The 20,298-nt window shown below is 44.6% G+C and overlaps 2 protein-coding genes and 1 non-coding gene across 9 annotated transcripts in view; 2 read left to right on the top strand and 1 right to left on the bottom strand.

Annotated features, from left to right (window-relative positions):
* Window positions 1-9,579, top strand: part of SERHL2 (serine hydrolase like 2) — a 47,689-nt gene extending 38,110 nt beyond the window's left edge. For all 5 annotated transcript variants that reach the window (XM_075935455.2, XM_075935452.2, XM_075935456.2 and 2 more), the window contains one exon: window positions 9,196-9,579. In XM_075935455.2, coding sequence (XP_075791570.2) covers window positions 9,196-9,399 — 204 coding nt within the window. In that variant the 3' untranslated portion in view covers window positions 9,400-9,579. The remainder of the gene's footprint in view (window positions 1-9,195) is intronic.
* On the bottom strand, window positions 4,485-19,722 carry POLDIP3 (DNA polymerase delta interacting protein 3). Of its 3 annotated transcripts, none has more exons than XM_075935379.2 (9): window positions 19,435-19,719; window positions 14,829-15,222; window positions 11,815-11,889; window positions 9,574-9,669; window positions 7,748-7,930; window positions 7,191-7,268; window positions 6,293-6,422; window positions 5,302-5,368; window positions 4,485-4,797 (listed from the first exon to the last, which is right to left on the bottom strand). In XM_075935379.2, the coding sequence occupies exons 1-9, from the start codon at window positions 19,539-19,541 to the stop codon at window positions 4,623-4,625; spliced, it is 1,305 nt and encodes a 434-aa protein (XP_075791494.1). In that variant the 5' UTR covers window positions 19,542-19,719; the 3' UTR covers window positions 4,485-4,622. The 3 variants fall into 3 exon arrangements, with proteins under 3 accessions (XP_075791494.1, XP_075791489.1, XP_075791497.1); XM_075935374.2 differs by having other exon boundaries at window positions 11,815-11,892; window positions 19,435-19,702; XM_075935382.2 differs by lacking the exon at window positions 11,815-11,889 and having other exon boundaries at window positions 19,435-19,722.
* A 156-nt stretch (window positions 19,723-19,878) lies between these two features.
* On the top strand, window positions 19,879-20,027 carry LOC112545365 (U12 minor spliceosomal RNA). Its single transcript, XR_003088832.1, has one exon. It is a non-coding gene; the product is annotated as a U12 minor spliceosomal RNA (small nuclear RNA).
* The last annotated feature ends 271 nt before the right edge of the window (window positions 20,028-20,298 follow it).

The raw sequence follows: 20,298 nt of genomic DNA, 5'->3' as shown, positions 1-20,298 counted from the left end.
CTGGATACACGTCTGGCTCTGTTAATCTGTCTCCTCACTTCCTCATGTGGGTATCGTAGTTCCCAGAATGCTTGATGAAGATCTTACATCATCAGTGATCTACCTGTATGCACAATTGCACCATCAACTCAGGATTAAACAAAGACTGTGAATGGCTAGCTAACTACAAAAGCAGCTTCTCCTCTCTTGGTATTCACATCTCCAGATCAGCTACTAGAAGTGGGCCTCATCCTCCCTGATTGGAGTCACCTTGTTATCTCTACCCTGATTCTGGCCTGCATATTTATACCTGCCTCTGGGAATTTCCACTACATACATCTGATGAAGTGGGTCTTTTCCCATGAAAGCTTATGTTCCAACACTTCTCTTAGTCTATAAAGTGCCACAGGACTCCTCGCCACTTTTGCAGATTCACACTAACACGGCTACCCCTCTGATACATTGCTTTTAAGTCTCTAACAACCCCACATTGAACCACACAAAAATCACTGAACTAGTAGAATGCTTAAAAAGATAATCAATAAAAAAGAGGGAGTTTTATTAAATGAGCACCTGTATCTAAGGCTCTTTGACATGAGAATCTCAGCTCCCTTGGGGGACACAGTTTTCTTTAAGACATAGATGTGTTTCAACTGAGCACAAGTCAAAGATGTTGCTCAACCATTTTAGTTTCTGCTTGTCACAGATGTGAGAGCTCTTTGGAGAGGTTGGGATGAGCTGAGATAGAAAGCCTAAAGCAGATGGGTAGATTCTCTAAATTAGCAAGATTAACAGAATAGACTGATCCAGTCAGGATGGCAAGATTTGGTTTATTTAAATTATGAATAAAAATTGGATATGGATAAATGTTTGAATACCTTGTAGACATCATGGGAAAGCTGAAAATTACCATGGTCAAGATCCCCCCCGCTGCTACACCCTTACACAAAACACATGATAAATTCCCTTTTTTTTTATAACTTGATAATTATATTAGAGTTCTAAAACTAAAGTCTGTTAGTAGAACTCATCTTTGACCCAGAGTCTCCATTACAGTATAAACAAACCGAATATTCTGAATGGTCAGCTTTGAGCTACTGGGCTATAGGGAAACAAAACTGTGATAAGATTCCCATATTGGTTACATTACCCTAGGTTTGACCTATGATCAAAATGTCAATAACGTGACCACTCTTAATAAACCTTTTTCTTAAACAAGAATCATTAATGCATGTATCTAAATTCACAACAGTAAAGGAACTTCCTATGCCAAAAATATGGAGATTAGTGACATACCTAGTCCTGTATCTTTTCTTCAACTGTGGCCAAGGGTTTGTGTATAAAACCACAGAGAACTTTTTTAGGCAAGAGGGACACCCAAACACACCATGTCTTGCTGCCTTTGGATCAACTGAGCAACAATCCTCTAAAAAGATTAGTGTTACTGCAGTTTGTATCCATGAAGTTTGTACTCAACAGTAGTGACAAACTTTTAAGAACCATAAGGCTGCACCTTTAACAGGAAGATAAACCTTGAAAGCTTGTCACTATGTAGGTTCTGTTTCCATGCTTCCTAGGTGGTCACTGGCAGTTCTAGGGTATGTTGCTCCACACAGTCCTTATGGTCTTAATTAGGCTGAAGACCACCTTGTTTCTTGACAAATAGGAAAGGAAGGTAAGCATCCATGTTAACGAGGCTTTGCAATGCAGTGGCAATGCAGTCAACTCAAATTTCCTGTCCTAAGGTGGGTTGGGTAAATACACCATCATGGAGCATATGAACATTTACAAATCAGGACGCAGCACAGGAATTCTTGTCATTCTCAACACACACACACACACACACACACACACACACTGTCCATCACTTGGAGGGTTGGTGGCCTTGTAGATATTTCATCTATCCTGATAAAAACAATATTACTGGGAGAAAAGCACAGACAAAAGTTTTCTGAGCCAGGCAGGAGAGTAGTGCTACTGTGTAAGGCTCCTAAAAACTCTTGTGGCCTTATTTATATTGCAGTAACACTGTAAGAACCTACTTAGTTTCAGAGTCCACTGAGCTCAGCACTGTCCCTGCTCCAAAATGATTACTGTGTAAATGAACACTGGAACATATCTTTCCCTCCACTGTTACAACTGTTGTCAACATTCATGAAGTGAGAATTACCAAAGGGGTCGGACAAAATATAGTTAGGAACTACTCTCTAATTAAATGTGTTGTGAGCTTAGTGCTCCTGAAAGGTATCTTAAAGACCTGTACATGGAAGGCCCCTCTCAACAGGTACGGAGCAACACAAACTTCTCCAGTCATCTCACCAACATATTTAATCTCTGAGGGTTATTCAGTCTCAAAGCTCCATTCATTCTTTTGCCTCTAAGCTGCCAATAATGCGTACAGACAATGTCCATTTTGGTAGCGTGGCTACCTAGCTACTAAAAACTAGACCAATACTACTGATCTCATTTCACATCATAGAACAGCAACCAGCTATCAGCTGGTAATAATTCTGACAACAGAGAGAGCTGGGCTGAACTTCAGCACCAAAGCTGAAAGACTTGGTCACATGAGTATTAGTTGCCTGAGTTGAGCCATTCTTTCTCTTCCACCTTGTGCTTACCTATGTATGACATTGATCACTGAACCAACATTATTGATTTGGGACTTCCTCAGTTCTCTATACCGCTGAAGCAGCAGGCTTAATTCAAAGTTCAACAGCTCCACTGACCTGGTCTCTGTCAACTCTCTCAGTGTCTTAAGAAGTTTAGAACTGAATCTCTGTATAACAAAACATTTATTCTGAAATGGATAATACATAGTCTTCTCCAACTCCTAATTCTCCCTTCCCCACCTCCTTTTATTAAAATACAGATGTGATAGGTGATCTAAAAGAGGAATAATTGCTGTCTTAAATCCCTTCCCCTCACACACTTGCAGTTCTCAAGGAGCACCCCTCCATAACTGTGCAACTATTTTCCATATACAATGAGTATTCCAAAAAAACAAGTTTTGTTGAGTCAACAGTTCTTTCCATGGTTAGGAGTGATACGGCATGAGAGAGGAATGGTTTGTACCTGCTGGACAGAACAAAGAATTAGCACAAAAGCGCAAAAGAAACACAGGGCCCACCAAGGAATGGAGTCTGAATCTACAACAGTAGTGGACAGAATTCACTGAAGAATGTCAGCAGTGCTGAAAAGTTTAGTTTCATAGTTGGGAAGGATCAAGCTGAAAACTTCAGCCAGATTTTGGGATCATCTTCATTTCCCTCTTTTTTCATAATAGAGCTACCTGGACTTCCCAGTTCTCACTGGGTTAATGCTATGCTAACAAAGGGAGCACAGCAAGTGCCACCTAGAGGCCAATGGCTCATCAATGAACAGCCCCTCTTTGGAAGGTACATTCTTGTGGCTCTACTTGGGGCTTGCTTTGTTTCTATGTTCCCCTCTTTGCTGGATCCCTTACACTGATTTCTCAATAGCCATCCCTCTTGGACCATGAAGTGCCTCCACCATCCTTCTAGCCCATGTACATGAGTAGCTGTTGGGTAAAGCAGCCAAGTACTGCTCACACGGAATCTTTTTATAACTGATATTCCTTGCAAGCAGGTGGACAAGAGGATTACTTCTTTCATATTAGGACATGACTTACTCCGCAGCCCACTCCTCTCCATAAAATTGAACTTACCAGTCCTCATCCCACCCAATTAAAAAAGCTCATGTCCCTACATAGAACAGGAAATGAGAGAACATGATATGATTCAACCTAAAAGGAAAGGAAACTCCATTTTCTGTGGTTCTGGTCAAAGTTTCTACTCTTACAGAGTCATTCCAGAAAGAGGGAGGAAAGAGCAGATCCCCTTGTGGCACCCTAAGGGGCTGATATAGTCACATTACACAGATGCATGAGCCATTTTCTCCCCCTCACTGTTACTGAACACTGAACTTCACAAGGACAATAGCAAAGGCTTAACTGTGACAGCAGATTAGAAGCTGTATGTCTCCACCTGTGCATATATCCTCTCCCCAGCCCAAACTCTTCCATCAGCTGATAAACAGGGGAGCTGGATTCTTCTCAGTACTTCCAAGTGTCACAGCTGCTGATCAGCAAAGCATGTAATAGCCAGGCAGAAGCTGTATCCTATCGCGAGATAAAATTGTCAAAATGCGACTTGCTTCTGAGAATCACACCTGGCTCCATCCCAAATGCAGCAGCTTTAAAAAATGAAATCGGGTATCAAGTGACAATAAAAAGAGGGGCATCTCCTTTCATCAGAGGTTGTAAATTGGAGGTTAGGAGGTACTGTTTACCACTCCCTTTCCCTCATAGTCTCTACGTACACTTTTAATGGCTGGCCACAAGGAGCGTGGAGCAAACGAGGGAGTTACACAAGTCTATGCTTGGTAATATATCTCACTGGCAGAAGGGGGAGGTTATTCTCTTGGAAAAAATGTGGAAGAAAACTCCAACTATTAAAACAGAAAATACACACAAGAGGGAATACTACTGTACAGGAAGGTAGCAATCATAGAAAACAAAAACCACAAGGTGGGCAAACACAGTAACACCTGCGATCCCACGCTATTTTCCCCATTCCACGCCTTCAGCAAGTTTTCCAGTCCACTGCTTGCCTCCACTCTTCTCAGAGTTTGATTTTGAATTCTGTGGGCTGCACAGAGGCAGAGGCTCCCGAAGATTTGAAGAGTGCCTTCAGAATGGTGTCAGGGTCCACTTCAGCTGGTGGATTTGAGGAGGCGCTTGCACTCGACCGCCGTGGTTCTACTTCCTTCTTCACAGAGGGGGTATCACTTAATCGACTGTATGATGAAAAACAGACACAACTGTTAACCTCACATAATAGTAAGTCTAGGATAGCCTCATAAGTTATGTCCCCGCCCCCTGCCCTCTGGCATTGAGTACATGGCTTAAGATATGCTTTCAGATGCAGAAGGTTCTTGGTCCCAGACTCTCATTCCTGAGCTAGCAGAGGCAAGGGATGTTATGGAAACAGACTGCAGCATACTCAACTCAGAGGCATGAAAAGGAAACACATTACATTCTTCAGCAGCAATCCTGCAGCCAGTCAGGCTGGCACTGATGGGCTCTGGAAGGAGTCTCATCATGTTTTCCGTGAGTGGAAAGGCAGCAGTTGTAACCTAGTGCTAGGTGCTAGCTGAAGAGGTGAAGGTGTAAGAGGGGTACAGAGAATTTTCTTGTGAGAAGAATTCACCATGGAAAAATTTTCCTCCTGCACCTCACCTCAAAAGGTTTTCTCCAAAACAGAACCTGTAGAATTTGGCTCTTTCACCCTGAGCACTTACAGCAAGATTGGCTGATCTGATGTGATGACATTCCCGTTCATGTGAAGGTTGCACTTCATTGGCTGCCCTAAAATAAAATCCAAAGAAACAACAAAATCACATTTAATTTCCCCAGCAAGGCTACACCACAGAAGCATTACATTGGTGTGCAGACAAAAGTGCGTGGATGCAGCCCCATCATTTGGGAATTGTGAAAGCCATTAGAGACAGCAGCTTCACTCATGAGTCAAAGCAAAGTCAGAGCACTTGCAAGTGGCAGCAGAGCTGCATAAGAACAAATTCAATTACAACACTTTAGCACAGAGATAACAACTGGCTGAGCAATTACAGAGTAGGCTGCAGTGTTCTAGCAAAGATGCTTGCACCTAAGTGACCTTACTTGCTAGGATAAAGTTAAAAGTGCCATCTATCCTTAAGCTCAAGGGTCAAGAGCTAGGGATTAACCACCTAGAGACAGCAACTAATTTCCATCTATAATAATATATAGGTAAACTGTACTAGTTGAATAGCTGTACTATTTAAAATTCATACAGGAACTGATATTTATTTTTGCAAAGCCTGATTTCAGAAATGCTTAGGATGTACCTTGAGACAAAACAGTGGTTAATTATACTGCACAAGCAGGGACACTATGCATTCCTCTGAAGTGTCCAAAACTGGCTGGGGTCAGAGACCAGACACCGGATTAGACAAAGTAACAGTTTTATCTGGTGGGGATAATTTTGTGTTCTTAATTTCAGTGCAAAGCAGATGCTAATTTTGAGCTATACCTCTCTATAGGGAAACAGATTTTGAAAACATTGATGAACAGTGAAGATATTCAATTACCTACATAAAACCTGTAGCAGTGAACCCTTTGTTCAGCTCTCAGTAACATTCCCTGACAAACATTCTCTTTAGGAACCACAAGGTGACTTCACCTTCTGAAATCTGCACCAGAATAAAAAAACCTTGATTGAGCTATGCATCCTGCCTCCAGCCTCAAACTTACCATCTAAGCATCTGTTGTTGTATTTCTTATATGCTGTGATGGCATCTTCCTTCTTCACAAAGACCACCTCAGCCACTCCTGGGTGTACCAGACGGGCTCGCTTTAGAGCACCACACACACAGAACAACTCCTAAGGACAGACAGCAAGAATCATGGCTGTGTTTGCTGTCAGTGCCATATTACAGTTGTTGTTTTGATCTGACGGTCCTACCATGGGTGAGCTAGGCTCAGAAAGAGGGCAACCATATCCACAGCTGAGCAGTTCACGACTCTGGGAGTGAAACAGCTAACAGTCTGGAGGTACCAACTATGGTACAGGTATTTGGTGTCTGATAGCACAGTTGCACAATAAATTCATTACTAGCACTATTGTAGTAAGTCAAGGTTACATCAGTCACAGTACAAGAATTCATAGGACAGGAAATAACTGGAGTTAAACCCACTGACATCCCGTCTAATGGAAGAGAGCTGAAGGTTTTTCCAAAATGAATTAAAAGATTTCCATATTTTTCATTTCCGAAAAGAACATGAATTAAAATTCTAATGAGACAGTGCCAGGAATGGGCCTCTGGTTAGTGCTCAAGGGCTAGAAATGCCAGGGAGGCTTACTATGGGCAAGTGCTGCGGAGGCTTTGGGTGTGTGGGGTAGGTAACAGGAGGGTGAGAACAATGCCAGTTGAGATCAACTCCTCCAGCCAATCAGAGCAGGTCTCAAGGCATGCTAAAAGGGATTTTCTTTAGCATAAAGGTTAAGAAGTGGAAAGTAGGGAATCCTCAGGACTCTTAAAAAAAATGCCCTTCCTTCCCCAACAGAAAACGTGGCCAGTGCTCTCAAACCAATGGCAGGGGGAGAGGGAAATTCTGGCCACACAGAGCCCCCGCAATAAATGGCACTCACAACAATGTCTTCCTCTGTGACGCGGGGGTGCAGATTGTTCACAGTCATCTTTGTGCCTTCCAAAGGGCTGAATACCGGCTGCCAATACAAAGAAGAGTATATCATATTCAGAAGGGCAGAGCAAAACCTATCAGAGAAGACATTATGATAGAGAAAGCATGAATAAACTGGAGCAAATAGGACTCTAGGGAAGACAAATGGGAGAAGGGAAGAGAGAAAAAAAACAATGCTGAGAATCTAAAGCTCAATCCAACTATCTTTACAGATAAAGCCTCTTTCTTGATAGTTCTCTGAAGTAATTTTTCCATCCCAGCCCCAAGTGTGACAATTAGTTTAGCCCTGCACATGTAAGCCAGTTAGTCAGTTAGACCTCAGATCCCACTGGTCACTTAAGTCACCTTTGGTGTCCAAGTAACCATCCATTTCTTATCTAAATTCCATGCTGGGAATGTGGGAGGGAGGTGATGAAGCAACCTGCCCATCCAACCCATCTAAACAGATTTTAGAGGTGTGGAAGATCTTCACTAGCAGGCAGAAACCCCTTTTCTTGTACTCACCTCAATAGGTGCTGTTTCTTTTGGTGGTTCCTCTTTGGTCACCAAGGTCCGGGACACATTTGTCAGAGCTTTTGTCCGAATGGGAGAGGGAGGTGCTGGTGGAGCTGTATAGGTGTCATTCTGGACCACTTTGGTGAGGGGGACCGTCTTGGAAAGAGAGAACTTATTGCCACTGAGCCCAGCCTAAACAAAGGGTGAATAATAACATTCCTGAAAGATGTAACCTTCAAGCAAAAATCCCTTTTTAAGGAGCAATGGCCAGGGAGAGCTATCAGTACACACAGAGGCACTATCACATCCTCTCAGCCTGATGACTTTATGAGCTACTGGAGACCCACAGCAGGGAAATCAGCTAAAGCATTCAGAAATGCATTTTAGGAATGTCAAGGGGTAACCAGTTAACTAGTAAGTACTGCCTTACCAGCATGCTTACCAGTGTAAGCAATTAACAGGTGCCTGGCCAGAGCAGATTCCTGCCCATGGTGCAGGCAGGGGGTTTCTCCGGCCCAGTTGTGGGCCCATCCAGTAGTCCCCTACCAGTGGCGTGACAAGGTGGGCTGGTTAACTGGTTAAACATATTAAACAGGATTTTATATCCCTAATTGCATTTTGTCCTAAGGATAGTCATCACCTCTCCTCACAGACAAGCACTGTTAAAAGATACTTGCTTTCACATTGCAGTAATAAAGTTCACTTAAGAATGAACTGCATTTTACCACATTCATTGTGAAGATCCCAAAGCACTTTACAAACTAAGAGCCTACTTATCCATTAAAATGCAGCTATCTGTGGGACAGAATGCTGTGGCCATTTTCCTCCAGAAACACTAATCTAGGCCAAGTCTACAATGGCACTTTACAGTGCTGTAATTTTCTGGCTCGGGGTGGGAACCCCCTACCCCTGACACAGCAAAATACAGCACTGTAAAGCATCAGTATGAACCAAGCTACGGCACTGTTAACTACTCCCATTGCAGAGGTGGTTTACATAGAGCACTGGGAGAGCTCTCGCCCAGCACTTGTGCTACAATCACACTTTCAGTTCATAACACTGCTGCGGCTGCGCTTTAAACAGTTAAATGTAGACAAAGCCCTAGGATCACAGGAAGAGATGTGAAGAGAGACATCTCCCGTTGGGGAGTTACAGTCAGCAGAATATAATAATCATGCTTGAAATGTGGTCCGTGTATTGGAACTAAAATCTCTACTCTGCCCCCCTCCTGCCCCTCAAAAAATCCAGGAATTTTTAATGACCATAAGAGATAAAGAGCTTAGTTTTAAATCTTAGTCAGATGCAGGAAATTCCAGGAGCTCAGTGGCATTGATTCAGCACCAACTTAGCTAGACCAAACCAGGCAAAGCCTTCTTTTCCATCCTTTCACAGATGGTTGGTGCCTGATGATAGCAGCCAGTTCTATTTTTGCAAACCAAGATGATCTCTTTCCATAGATGGCCAGTCTGGGATCGATCAGTGGGACCAACAAGTTTCCATTTCTCACATGCTCAGGCACTGATGGACCAAGGAACTATTCCCCAAAAGGGAAAGACAGGCAAAAGTCAACATGCAAAAATCTCCTGCCTGTGACGGTTTGTAATTATTCTGGCTGCAAAAGGCTTGGAAAACTGTATGGAGCCCAAAGGAGACTTCTTTGACCCACAAAGTAAAGCTGGAAGCAAAGGATGAAGAGAAGGGAGGAGCTGAGGGCAAACACATTCCAATGAGATCATTTACATACTTTAAAGTAACATCAGCTCTGTAAAGCTGCAGCCTGCATGTCCACCCAAAGTGAGCATGGTGTGGTGGAAACTGCTAAGACACCCTCTTACCGCATTGTGCAGGAAGCTGTTCGTGGTGGTGATTTTCATCTGTTTGCTAGGAAGGGGAGATACACTTTCATCATCTTCCTCCATGTCATACAGGCCCTAAAAATGAACAGCAAGCAAAGATGTCTCACAAGGGCATGGTTTGTAAATGATTTTTTGGTATACAGATAGCTGCCAAATGCACGTGAGTCCCAAATTCCTTTTTGAATACACTTCAATATGCTAGATGCCTGTCTGGCTGAGGAGGTGAGTATTCTCTGTTGCTGAATGAGCAATTAATTTCCAAGCTTCGTTACAGCGACTCCTCACCCTCAACGCTGTGGGAAGCTCCAAAACAAATACTTTCAAACATTGTGGCCAATATTGTTTTAAAAGGGAAGCATACAGTTATTTCCAAAACACAAAGCTAAGGTATATGCCCAAACAGCTTACGATTCAACTCAAACACAAAGATGCTTGGGGAAATGGTTCACAAAGTGAAAGGATCTGCAAAAGAAGTGGACTTAAGGAGGACACCGGTTCTGTTTGGGACAAATGGAATAGGAATCTGTTCCAAGTATCAGATGCAATAATGAAGAAAGTATGAAGGCAAGTGACAGTAGGGCTGTGAGAGGGATGATTAGTGAAATGAGAGCAGAAGTGATAGGAGGGATGGAGTAGTGAGGAACACTGAGGATGAGGAAAAGGGGACATGGATGGAAAGAGAAAGTTGGTGAAGAAATGATGGCTTTCTGGGCAGATGGGGAGGAGAGTAAATTAAGAGGAAAGAAAAAAGGAGGCCAGAGAAAAGGTAATTACACTGATCAAGGGAAGAGATTGACCAAGACATGGTAAAGGTTTTACCATAGCTATGAAAAGGAAAAATTAGATTTGACAGATATTATACAGGAAAACCCAACATCAAACAAGAGCCTAGGTATAGAAGAAGAAAGAGAAAGGAATCAAATGTTACAGGGAAGACTCGAAATTAGTCCGAGGCAGGCTCTCTTAATGTGGACGCCCTACCTCAACTTAAAGCCCCCGGAAATACTCGGGGGTAATTACTCTGAATGACTCTCGAGAGTAGTGATTTCAAAATAGCAGTAGTGGAGCATTCACACTAATACTATTTTGAAATAAGAATTATTCCTCGTGGAAAGCAGGAGTTATTTCAAAATAACTAGTCCCTTATTTCAAAATACAATAAAACTCCATTGGTCCAGCATCCAATGCTCCGGCACTCCTGATGGTCCGGCACCATCGGGAACCCGGAAGTGCTCCGGGCAGCCGGACAATTGGAGCTGCTATGTGCCCAGCTTCCCCGATTCAGCCGCTGCTGAAACTGACCAGCAGCTGAATCGGGGAAGCTGGGGGCAGAGCAGCTGGTGTGCTGCTGGGTTGGTCCCGTAGCGCCACCCCTCGGTGCTGCAGGACCAACCCGGCAGCACCCCAGCTGCTCTGTCCCAGACGTCCCCAAGAGCAGCTGGGGTGCTGCCAGGTTGGTCTCGCAGCACCGAGGGGCGGCGGTACCGGACCAACCTGGCAGCATCCCAGCTGCTCTGCCACAGGCATCCCCGATTCAGCCGCTGCTGAAACTGACTAGCAGCGGCTGAATCGGGGACGCCTGGAGCAGAGCCGGGCTATCAGAAGGGGGGGCTATGAGGGGTCTGGGGTGGCATCCCCACCCCCACCCCAGACCCTTCATAGCCCCCTCTTCTGATAGTCCAGCATATCTGATAATCCGGCATCCCCTGGGTATTATCGGAAGTTTATTGTAATGGACATGGTAGTGTGGATGCGCTGTTTGTTATTTCAAACTAAGTGGAGTTAACTCTCTAGTGTAGACTAGGGCTCAAAGAACACAGAAACTGCCAGGCTAAATCAAAATACTGATTAGCCTAATCCAGCATACTGCCTTATCATCAACCCGTATTCAGAATTTCTGAAAAAGTTCTGAACCCCCACATAACATAACCAGTCATTTATGAACAGATCACAATCAGATCCATTTTAGCAGGCTGGATATTGGATTAGATGATCAAAGGCATAATCTGGTGCAACATTAGCACTGATTTTATGACAAGAGCCTGGAGGAGAGGGACACAGGCGAGAAATCTGCAAAGAATATTCAAATTCCTCCTTTCCCAAGATACTGGAACCCAGAAGAAAATGAAAGGTGCCCCATCAGACTTACAATACACATCCTTCAGGAAAACACGTAACAAGAAGTGGATAATACCAGTACTGCCAGTGAATCAAACTCACCTGTCTGTGTATGTGGTTGTTCACTACATTGATCCTCATTCCTGCAGGATGAGTGTGCCCTGGGGGTGCAGCCTTCTGCTGCGGTATCAGAGGAAAGAAACAGTCAAATTATTTACACCAGAATCTGCCATTCCCAGTCTCAAAAGAGGGCAGCTATTTGTTCATTTCAAGAATATATAAAGATTCGTGTCCCTACTCCCTTCTATACTATGGAAAGCCATGGTAAGATGTAGAGACAAAGGCCCAGTTAAAAGAAACAGAAGAAACTGAATAATGCAGAATTTTTTTTTCTGCTGTAAGCGTTCAGTATGAAATGCCAGTTCAAAACAACAAAGGAATTAAGAGCTAAGGCCTAGGTAGAGAATTTGTAACTGCCAATTATGTGAGCTTTAGCTCAAGACTAGTGGAAGATTAATTCCAAAACTGCAAGGTTAAGATCGGGCTTATACATAAACACAGCTAAGTGACAGGATCTGCAGGCTGCCCTTTAGTGCTGTAGGGTGCACCAGTGCACATAACCACATTCATGGTACTGCACAGAAGCCTACAAACAAGGGATCCAAGTAATGCAAAAGTTCAGTTCTATATCAGGTGTGAAGCACTTATCCCTGCTCTAGTTGGAGCTTTCGGTTGGATTTAATGCTGCATGAGCTGGTACAGCCAGCCTTTTCAGCAGTCTGACCAGTACCTTGTATAACTGGAATAAACCCAGGGTCTACAACTTCCCCATTCAATAACTAAAGGTTCCTTTTCTGGAATACTGGGTTTAACAGTTTATCAATCATCTTTGTGAGCAGTCTGGAACTTTTCCAGGACAGTGGGGCTTAAAGTAGCATGACTTTTAATAATCACAACCAGTCAGAGCCTCAGTTTTGCATTTAATCTAAATGGCAGCATCTCCTGCAGCACAACTCCCTCTAGTTCCATACTCTGTCACTGATTCACATTCACAGAGAATCTTTTTCCTGCCTCATCACCAACACCGTTTCCTGCAACACCCTGAGGTTTCCTTGCACGCTTCTCATTCAGGTAATGATTATACTCAACAACTCCTATTCATTTCAGAGACCTGACTAGAGTGCATCACAAGGTAGCATGGCTATCTGCATGATGGAAATCAAGACAGTTTAGTTTGTGGGTTATGAGCAGGGGAATTTGCAAGAAGCTAGGAATTTTGGCAAAACCCATGAAGAATCTTACATCACCTGTAGGATTTCCTTTATGTTTTTAGTTATGTGATTTCATGTTCAGTTTTTAACTCTATTCCTTAGTCTGAATACCAGATAATTCCGTAGGGCTAGAGAAGTCAATCAAAAATATCAGAAAGCTCATTAAAGTGAATCAAGTTTTCAGAAGCCACTTAAATCTTACAAGCATGCACTGCAAGAGTCCAACACCTCACAGCTGAGAGCTCTATACACATCTCTATACTTAAACTGTCAAGAACTGATGCATCAATTATTTTAATAATCAAAGGTTATGAGACGTTTTACTGAACTGTGATTAATGCATCACACTACCATCTGACAGAGCCAACTTCTATTGTCTGGTCCAATTTCTCACACTCAGGTTGCCAATTTCTCACACTCAGGTTGGGAACTCTGAAGAGATAATATGCAATTTCTTTGGTCTTTCTGAGGAAGGAGCAAGTTATGATGCTCTGAAGCAAAACCTGTAGCTGAAGAAAGAGCTAGATCAGGGCTCCAAGAAGAGTCTTATTCAGTCTTCCAGTTTCAAGGGGGAAATGGCTTTTCCGATCAGTCATGGGAAGCAATTGAGAATGGTCAGGTAAGAGATTCAGCAACAGGCTTCAGTAGCTTCGTGTTTAGGAATGAGTAGGACAGTTTAGCAGGTAGAAGGGGTCAGGATCAGGTTGTAAGTGCTTATTATCCATGGGGTATTTAATGCTCTCCTCCAGCTCCTTTTCTTTCAGCTGTCTAGCATCCCCTCATCTCTTACAGGAACATCTGGGTCTGCCCACTGCACTCCAGTACACATGTAATTCATTGGAGGGTTGGCAGGTGGTAAGTGGCACTGGAGCCCAGCAAAGTTAGCTGAGCCACAAATTATATGAAGGCAGTGGTGGATTACCATGCAGGCTCACAGGGCTTGTGCCCAGGGACCCTGGCCAATTTGGGGGGTCCCTGCAGGAGCATTCAAACTCTGGCCCTGCCCCCTCTACTCCTCCTCTCCCTCCAGGGTCCTGCCACCCTGCTTCTCCTCTTCCCTGAGGCCCCGCTCCAGCTAAGCTAGAGGCAGGACTTGCTAAACATAAAAGAGATTAGAGCATGGGGACAAACACAGGCTATGGTGCTCACTCCCAAGCACCATCTCACTGCCCCCTCCCCTCTGTCCCTTTTGGCAAAACTGAGCCTCCGTTCCTGCCAACAGATTATAAAATTCCTGAAAACTAGAATGTTCCTGCTAAAACAAACCATCATCAGTTGGTGCTGGAAAAGGGCTGGAAGAGAAGCTCAGAAGGAGGAGATAAAGTTCTGTTTGAAGACCAAAACCATAGATATCCCTTATAAATGCAAATAACTGCATATTCTAACTTGTAATCTTACTCTTGTGGACTTTTCTTTCCAATTAATAGAACATCCAACCATGCTGTCCAGATGAGTGTTTTGCTATAATGATCAGCAGTGTAAGAGTTAACAATATTTACACTGTCCTCAGGGTTTTTTTTCTGTGCAAGATGGGAATGCTTCATCTCTCAGTGCCACTATGTCAGTCTATCTGGAAACTCAGAATGATGCCTTTGTCACATGTAGAGAGGTTTATTGGAAACTAGAAGGACCAGAAACACTTTTGCTTATATAAAAGATCAGATTTTGTAGAAAACACTCTGAATACCAAGAATCCACAAAAGCAGTATCTGGGTTAAAATTCATTACTATAGTTCCCACATGTGTCCCCTGTAACCATCTGAATTCATCTGTCCAACCATTACCATTTTAACTAGCCTGCACAACTAATAGGAATGGAATGACAGGCTAGCAGTGACCACCTACCTGAATAGTTTTGGTGATCTTCACAGCTGGGGCCACTGTCCCCACAGACGGACTTATAACTGCAGCAGTAGGAGCACTCCTTTTCAAGCTGATCTTCTCTCTGGCATCCATCACTTTGGTCACCTTCTCAGCAGCCACACTCTGCTGCTTGCGGGAATTTAGCATTTCCCGGGCATCCTGCACTTTCCCTTTTATTTTGAACCGAGCATCTTTCTGAAGCAGTTTTTCCCGAGCATCTTTAACTCCCAGTTTGTGTCGGGCATCAGTCAGACCAATCTTTTGCCGGGCATCAAATGTCCGCTGGAAGCTGATGGTTGGTGTTGGTCTATTTAGAAAAGTTTGCTGGATCCCAACTCTAGATCTAATGCCTCCAAATAGTGGTGGTGCGTTCAGTCTAGAAAAAAAAATTTGGACTGAACAAAACATTGATGGAAGCATTTCAGCAGGTTCAAAAAACTTCATTATTGCCACACAGAACCCTGCGTATCACACGCATTTATAGAATAGCAACAGAGTGCTGTTCCATATATACAATAGTCTATTTAATCCAAGGCTGAAATATTATATATATTTAATATATATATTATATATAATATATATATATGCAATACAAAAGGATAAGATTTTTAATGGTGATTCCTAAATCCATACTTAAGCATCTATAAATGCTGAACATACAGCAGCTCCCATTGAAGACCTTATGACTTCAATGGCTGCTTATTTTTGGGAACCATACAAGGACTACAAGGACAGAAACAGCTTTCTCTGCTTTTGGATTCAGCTTGTCCTTCAACTTGCTCTTTGTAACATGGTATGCCCTGGCAGAAAGAAAACAAAGTTAACCTGTATTGATGTCATTTCAAGAATTCCCATCAGACAGACTCAAGTTACATTTTCTGGAAGTGCATGATCCTCAGATATTAGGATGCATGAGTGACTTATGCCATTCTCACTTCAATTCACCCAATTTCAGTATTCACATCTGAGCAAAATCATACAAACTGCTATCTACTTAATGCTGCTGAAAACAGTTGGGATTCTCTGTATTGAGGATGTTAAACCAAGAGTCTCCAAAGGTGCGTCAACACTTCACCGTTATTTCGATATAACAATGCGAGCATCTACACAGCCATTCCATTATTTCAAAATAATGGATGGCTTATTCTGAAATCTGTAAACCTCATTCTACGAGGAATAAGACCTATTCTGAAATAGCTATTTTGATATGAGACATGTATAGCTGCTCCACTGCTGCTATTTCGAAATAGCCCCTCTCCAGGGCCATTCTCAATTATTCCATCCCAGTGCTTCCTGGGACTCTAAATTGAGATAGCACGTCTACATTAGGGAAGCCTGCCTTGCACTAATTTTGCGGTTTTCCTGAAGTGTAGATGTGCAATTCGAAATAAGCTAGTTTGGAATAACTATTCCAGATTATCTTATTTTGAAATAGCTGTGCAGTGTAGACATACCCTAAGAGAGCATGGTTTAAAAAAAAGGTGCAAAGACAGACTCTTTTCTATAAAGAATCATTCTTGTAGTAACTGAATGATGCCCTAAAACAGGAAAACCCAATAAACTATGTGACTCCATCTAACTCTGTTATTATTAAAAATTCTACTTAACAACTTGATTGGGACAAGTAAAATAAGAGTTATCACTTTCATGTGTGAGTGGGTAAGTAGATTTTATGCCTAGACTTTTGAATTTTCATGACTATCTTGCAAGGATGTATTACTAAACAGCCTTATATAGTCATAGAAATGTATTCTGCGTCCCAAATATTTTATAAGGCATATTAGCTGGATTAGAGAGTTTATAATCTATGACAGACACCATGAACATTTGTGCCTTATCTATTTCACATAAGGGATGCTGTTGGTAGATTATTACTGAGCAAATCAAGGTTGTAAACAGGGGTGAAAAATTTCTTGCAGGTACTGTACTATTGCAACTCGAGTCCCTGCCAGCTCATTAAATAGCTCTCTGCTGGTTTCTGCCACAGCTCAGCAAGTTCTTGTTCAAATTATGCACCCCGGTGCATCCCCTCACTTTCACCTCTTGTAAGGATACTTGCTAAGAAGAATTTTGAAAGAAAGAGAGGAAGCGATTGATGTAATAAACAGCATACTGCTGTTCCAAGGATACAGGAAAGCAGAAACGAAGGGACAAAGCAAAGGCATACGGATTTAAGTGTGTTTAAAATGGATTAGCCCAGCAGTTCTCAAATTTTTGGGCTCAGGGCCCATTTATAAATACTTATGGCTTTTCACAACCCGGTAAATAGTCTGGAGATGGAGATTCTGGAGTGATTTCAGTAAGATTCTGCTCTGTGAAAAAGGGGGGGGGGAGGGAGATTGGGTTCTGCCAAGCACAAAACCCACATTGGCAGCTTCTGTGCTCTGGGGCTAGCTAGGCATGGCTCTCTGTTCCAGGCACTGCAACCTCCAGGATTACAGCACTACTTGGCTATGTCTAGAATACATCCCTTTTTCGTAAAAGGGATGTAAATTAGACGTATCGCAATTGCTAATGAAGCGGTGATTTAAATCTCCCCTACTTCATTAGCATAAAAATGGCTGCCGCTTTTTTTCGTCACGGAGCTTTGCCGGAAAAAAGCGCCAGTCTAGTCGCTGATCTTGCGGAAAATAAAGCCTTTTCCGAAAGATCCCTTAAGGGGATCCCTTAAGGGGAACTTTCAGAAAAGGCAAGATCAGCATCTAGACTGGCGCTTTTTTCCAGCAAAGCTCCGTGCGGAAAACAAGCGGCAGCCATTTTTATGCTAATGAAGCGGGGGAGATTTAAATCCCCGCTTCATTAGCAATTGCGATATGTCTAATTTACATCCCTTTTACAAAAAGGGATGTAATGGTGATGTAGCCCCTAGGTTTGGTCCTGCCCCCCTGATTGGACCAAATGTGTGTGAATGGAGTTGTGACTTGGCTCGTGGAGGTGCCCCTTTGAAACATTCTGGTGTCCCAACCCATGGGTTGAGAAATACTGCATTAGTCATTATGGGTAAGCGAATCTGTTTTACAAGACAATGTGAGACAAGGCAGCATAGACTTGAATATATGCTAAGGTGGATAAGTTTACCTCTCCGCAAGCTAAAAGCCTGGGAGTAAAATGAATTGCCTAGGAAGAGCGAAGAGAATCATGGACGGTCTAGAGGGGCATCAAGTGTCTGAGGCAAATTTTGACCTTGTCTACTCTGCACCCCCCTACACTGTGAGGAGTTTGGGATGAAATGAATCAGACTAAGCAGAGCATTTACAGTACAATGTGCCTTTTGTAGGAAGAAAAACACCCAATTTGGGCAATAAAAAACTTCCAACCCTACAAAAGACTTTTGTCTTTTCCCCTACCTTTACTGTCAACAAAGAGCCAGTGTGGATTCTGCTGTTTGTTTTGTCCAATTGGCTTCCGCCTGTATCCCACAATGCCTGCCATGATGAATCTGTTCAGTGTTTTGTGACCACTGCTGCCCTGCAGGCATGCACTCCTTCCCTTTCAAAGCTTGGGGAAAATATTTGACAGCTGAGTGAGCTGCTCCATTTGGGGAACAAAGAGCAAATCATTGGAATTTGTTCTGCCCTGTTAGATATACAGGAATAGGCAGACTGCTACTGCAGTGGGAGGGCTGGAGTAACTATCATATTGCTTTGATATTCCTTAGTACATAATCCCAAGAAGTGTAGGGATCAGCTCTGCCTTTCCATAACACTATAGTGTGGGAAGCTTACTACATTGCTTTGCACTATCTGTTGACAGGGGATTTAGCAATGTAGCCATGAAAAGTTGCAATGGGAAGCAGAAAAATTGTGCTGTGAATGGGGGCTGCCAGTTACTGGTTACCCGGAAAGCATGCTGGTAAGGCTCACGCTTACCAGGTAACCTTTACACTTCTAGTTAAACCCAGTCCTTCCACCACTGTTCCACTGCTTCTGGTAGCTATGCCAGGAACTGCCATCTGAGTACCCAAAAACAATGCAAGTGTGAAGCGGTCTAAGGAAAGCAGTGAGTGCTGGCGTAGTTGCAGTAGTTACTGAATCCTTTCCATGCTGCCAGCGGGGACTTGCTGAGCCCTTCACGCTGAGTCTGGTTCAGCTCTAGTGTAGACTTGGGGGCAGGAGCTGGTGGAGCAGAGCAGCGGATTTAGCGTGAGGAAGCAGGAAGGGGAGGGAGGAGGGCGCCAGACAGAGGCTGGAGCTGGAGGGGAGCCCAGGAGGGCACTGGGAGAGAACAGAACTTCCCGAGTATCCCCCCCCCATGGCAGCCTCCATCTCTCGCCCGAAGCGCGGGGGGCTCAATGGCCCAGCCAGGCCCGTGCCACGCGCGGGGGGAGGGGAGGGCGGTGAAACCGCCGCCCCCCTCCCAAACGCTCCATTCCCCCCACCCGGCCCCGACTGACACCAGGACCAGCCAATCGACATCAAGAAAGGCGTCCCAAAGGACAGCGACTCAGCCAATGGGGAGTCGGGGCGTGAGGAGGAGGCGGGTGCTGCTGGAACAGGGCCCGGGCCGGGGGGGCTATGGGGCGGGGGAGGGATCCCGCCGCTCGCTCCCCGGCTCGTCGCGCTGCGGCCGGGACCCCGCGGCCACTCACCTCCCCTTCACCGTCACGCCGCGCTTGCGGATCAGCTCGTCCAGGGACAGGTCCGCCATCTTGTCGCGGGGCCCGGAGACGAGGCGCAGCGAGTGAAGGCCGGACATGAAACTAAACTGCTTCCGCTCCTAGCCCCGCGCGACAGCGGCGCTGCGTCTCGCGGCCAGTCCCGAGCACGCGCAGGCCAAGACGGGATGGGCGCGCGGTTCCCACAATCCTGCGCGGCCCAAGAATCGGTATTTGCATACGCGGTGACGGTTCCCCGGGCCAATTTCTACCTCACAAACAGCGCTTACGCGGAAAAGGGACACAGGTGGAAGCGTCAGGTGGGCTTTGTGCCGCGTCCTGTCCTAACTGGGGTCCGGGGTGCGACCGCCCATTTGGTCACCCTGACGCGCAAAGCTGCGCCTCGGCTCCCCTCTCCCTCCGGCGGGCTAGTTCCGTATGCCTTAAACTTATGAGTAAGGAAAATAACGATCCGGGGTGACGCCCGGGTCCTCACTGCTAATGTGAGAGGAATTTTTGCACGGGCACAGGTCGCCCCCAGGGTGACTCGCCTACTTCGCGAGATGCCCGGGTGCGTGATCTGCCCGATCCCACCCCTCTGAGAAAGTAGCAAAGACAAAGACATTTTGCGCGCCGCGGCGGGCACGAGCGGCTCAGGGCGCGAGCCCGAGCTCCCTGCTTTGGGGCGGCGCTTCGCTGCGGCAGAGCGGTGTTGGGCTGGTGGAGTGAGCTCGGTGTCTCATCTCCTTTGTGCACGGCTCTGGCGAACTTTGGCACCGCTAAAAATGCGCGTGAACAGACTAGACGGGTCGTGTTTTGTTCGCATCACGCTGTTAAAAGAGGGGCGGGGGGGGGGGG

This window comes from Pelodiscus sinensis, chromosome 1 (assembly GCF_052426305.1).
Source record: "Pelodiscus sinensis isolate ZL-2025 chromosome 1, ASM5242630v1, whole genome shotgun sequence".
Lineage (NCBI taxonomy): Eukaryota > Metazoa > Chordata > Testudines > Trionychidae > Pelodiscus > Pelodiscus sinensis.
This window is presented reverse-complemented; position numbering and strand designations above follow the sequence as displayed.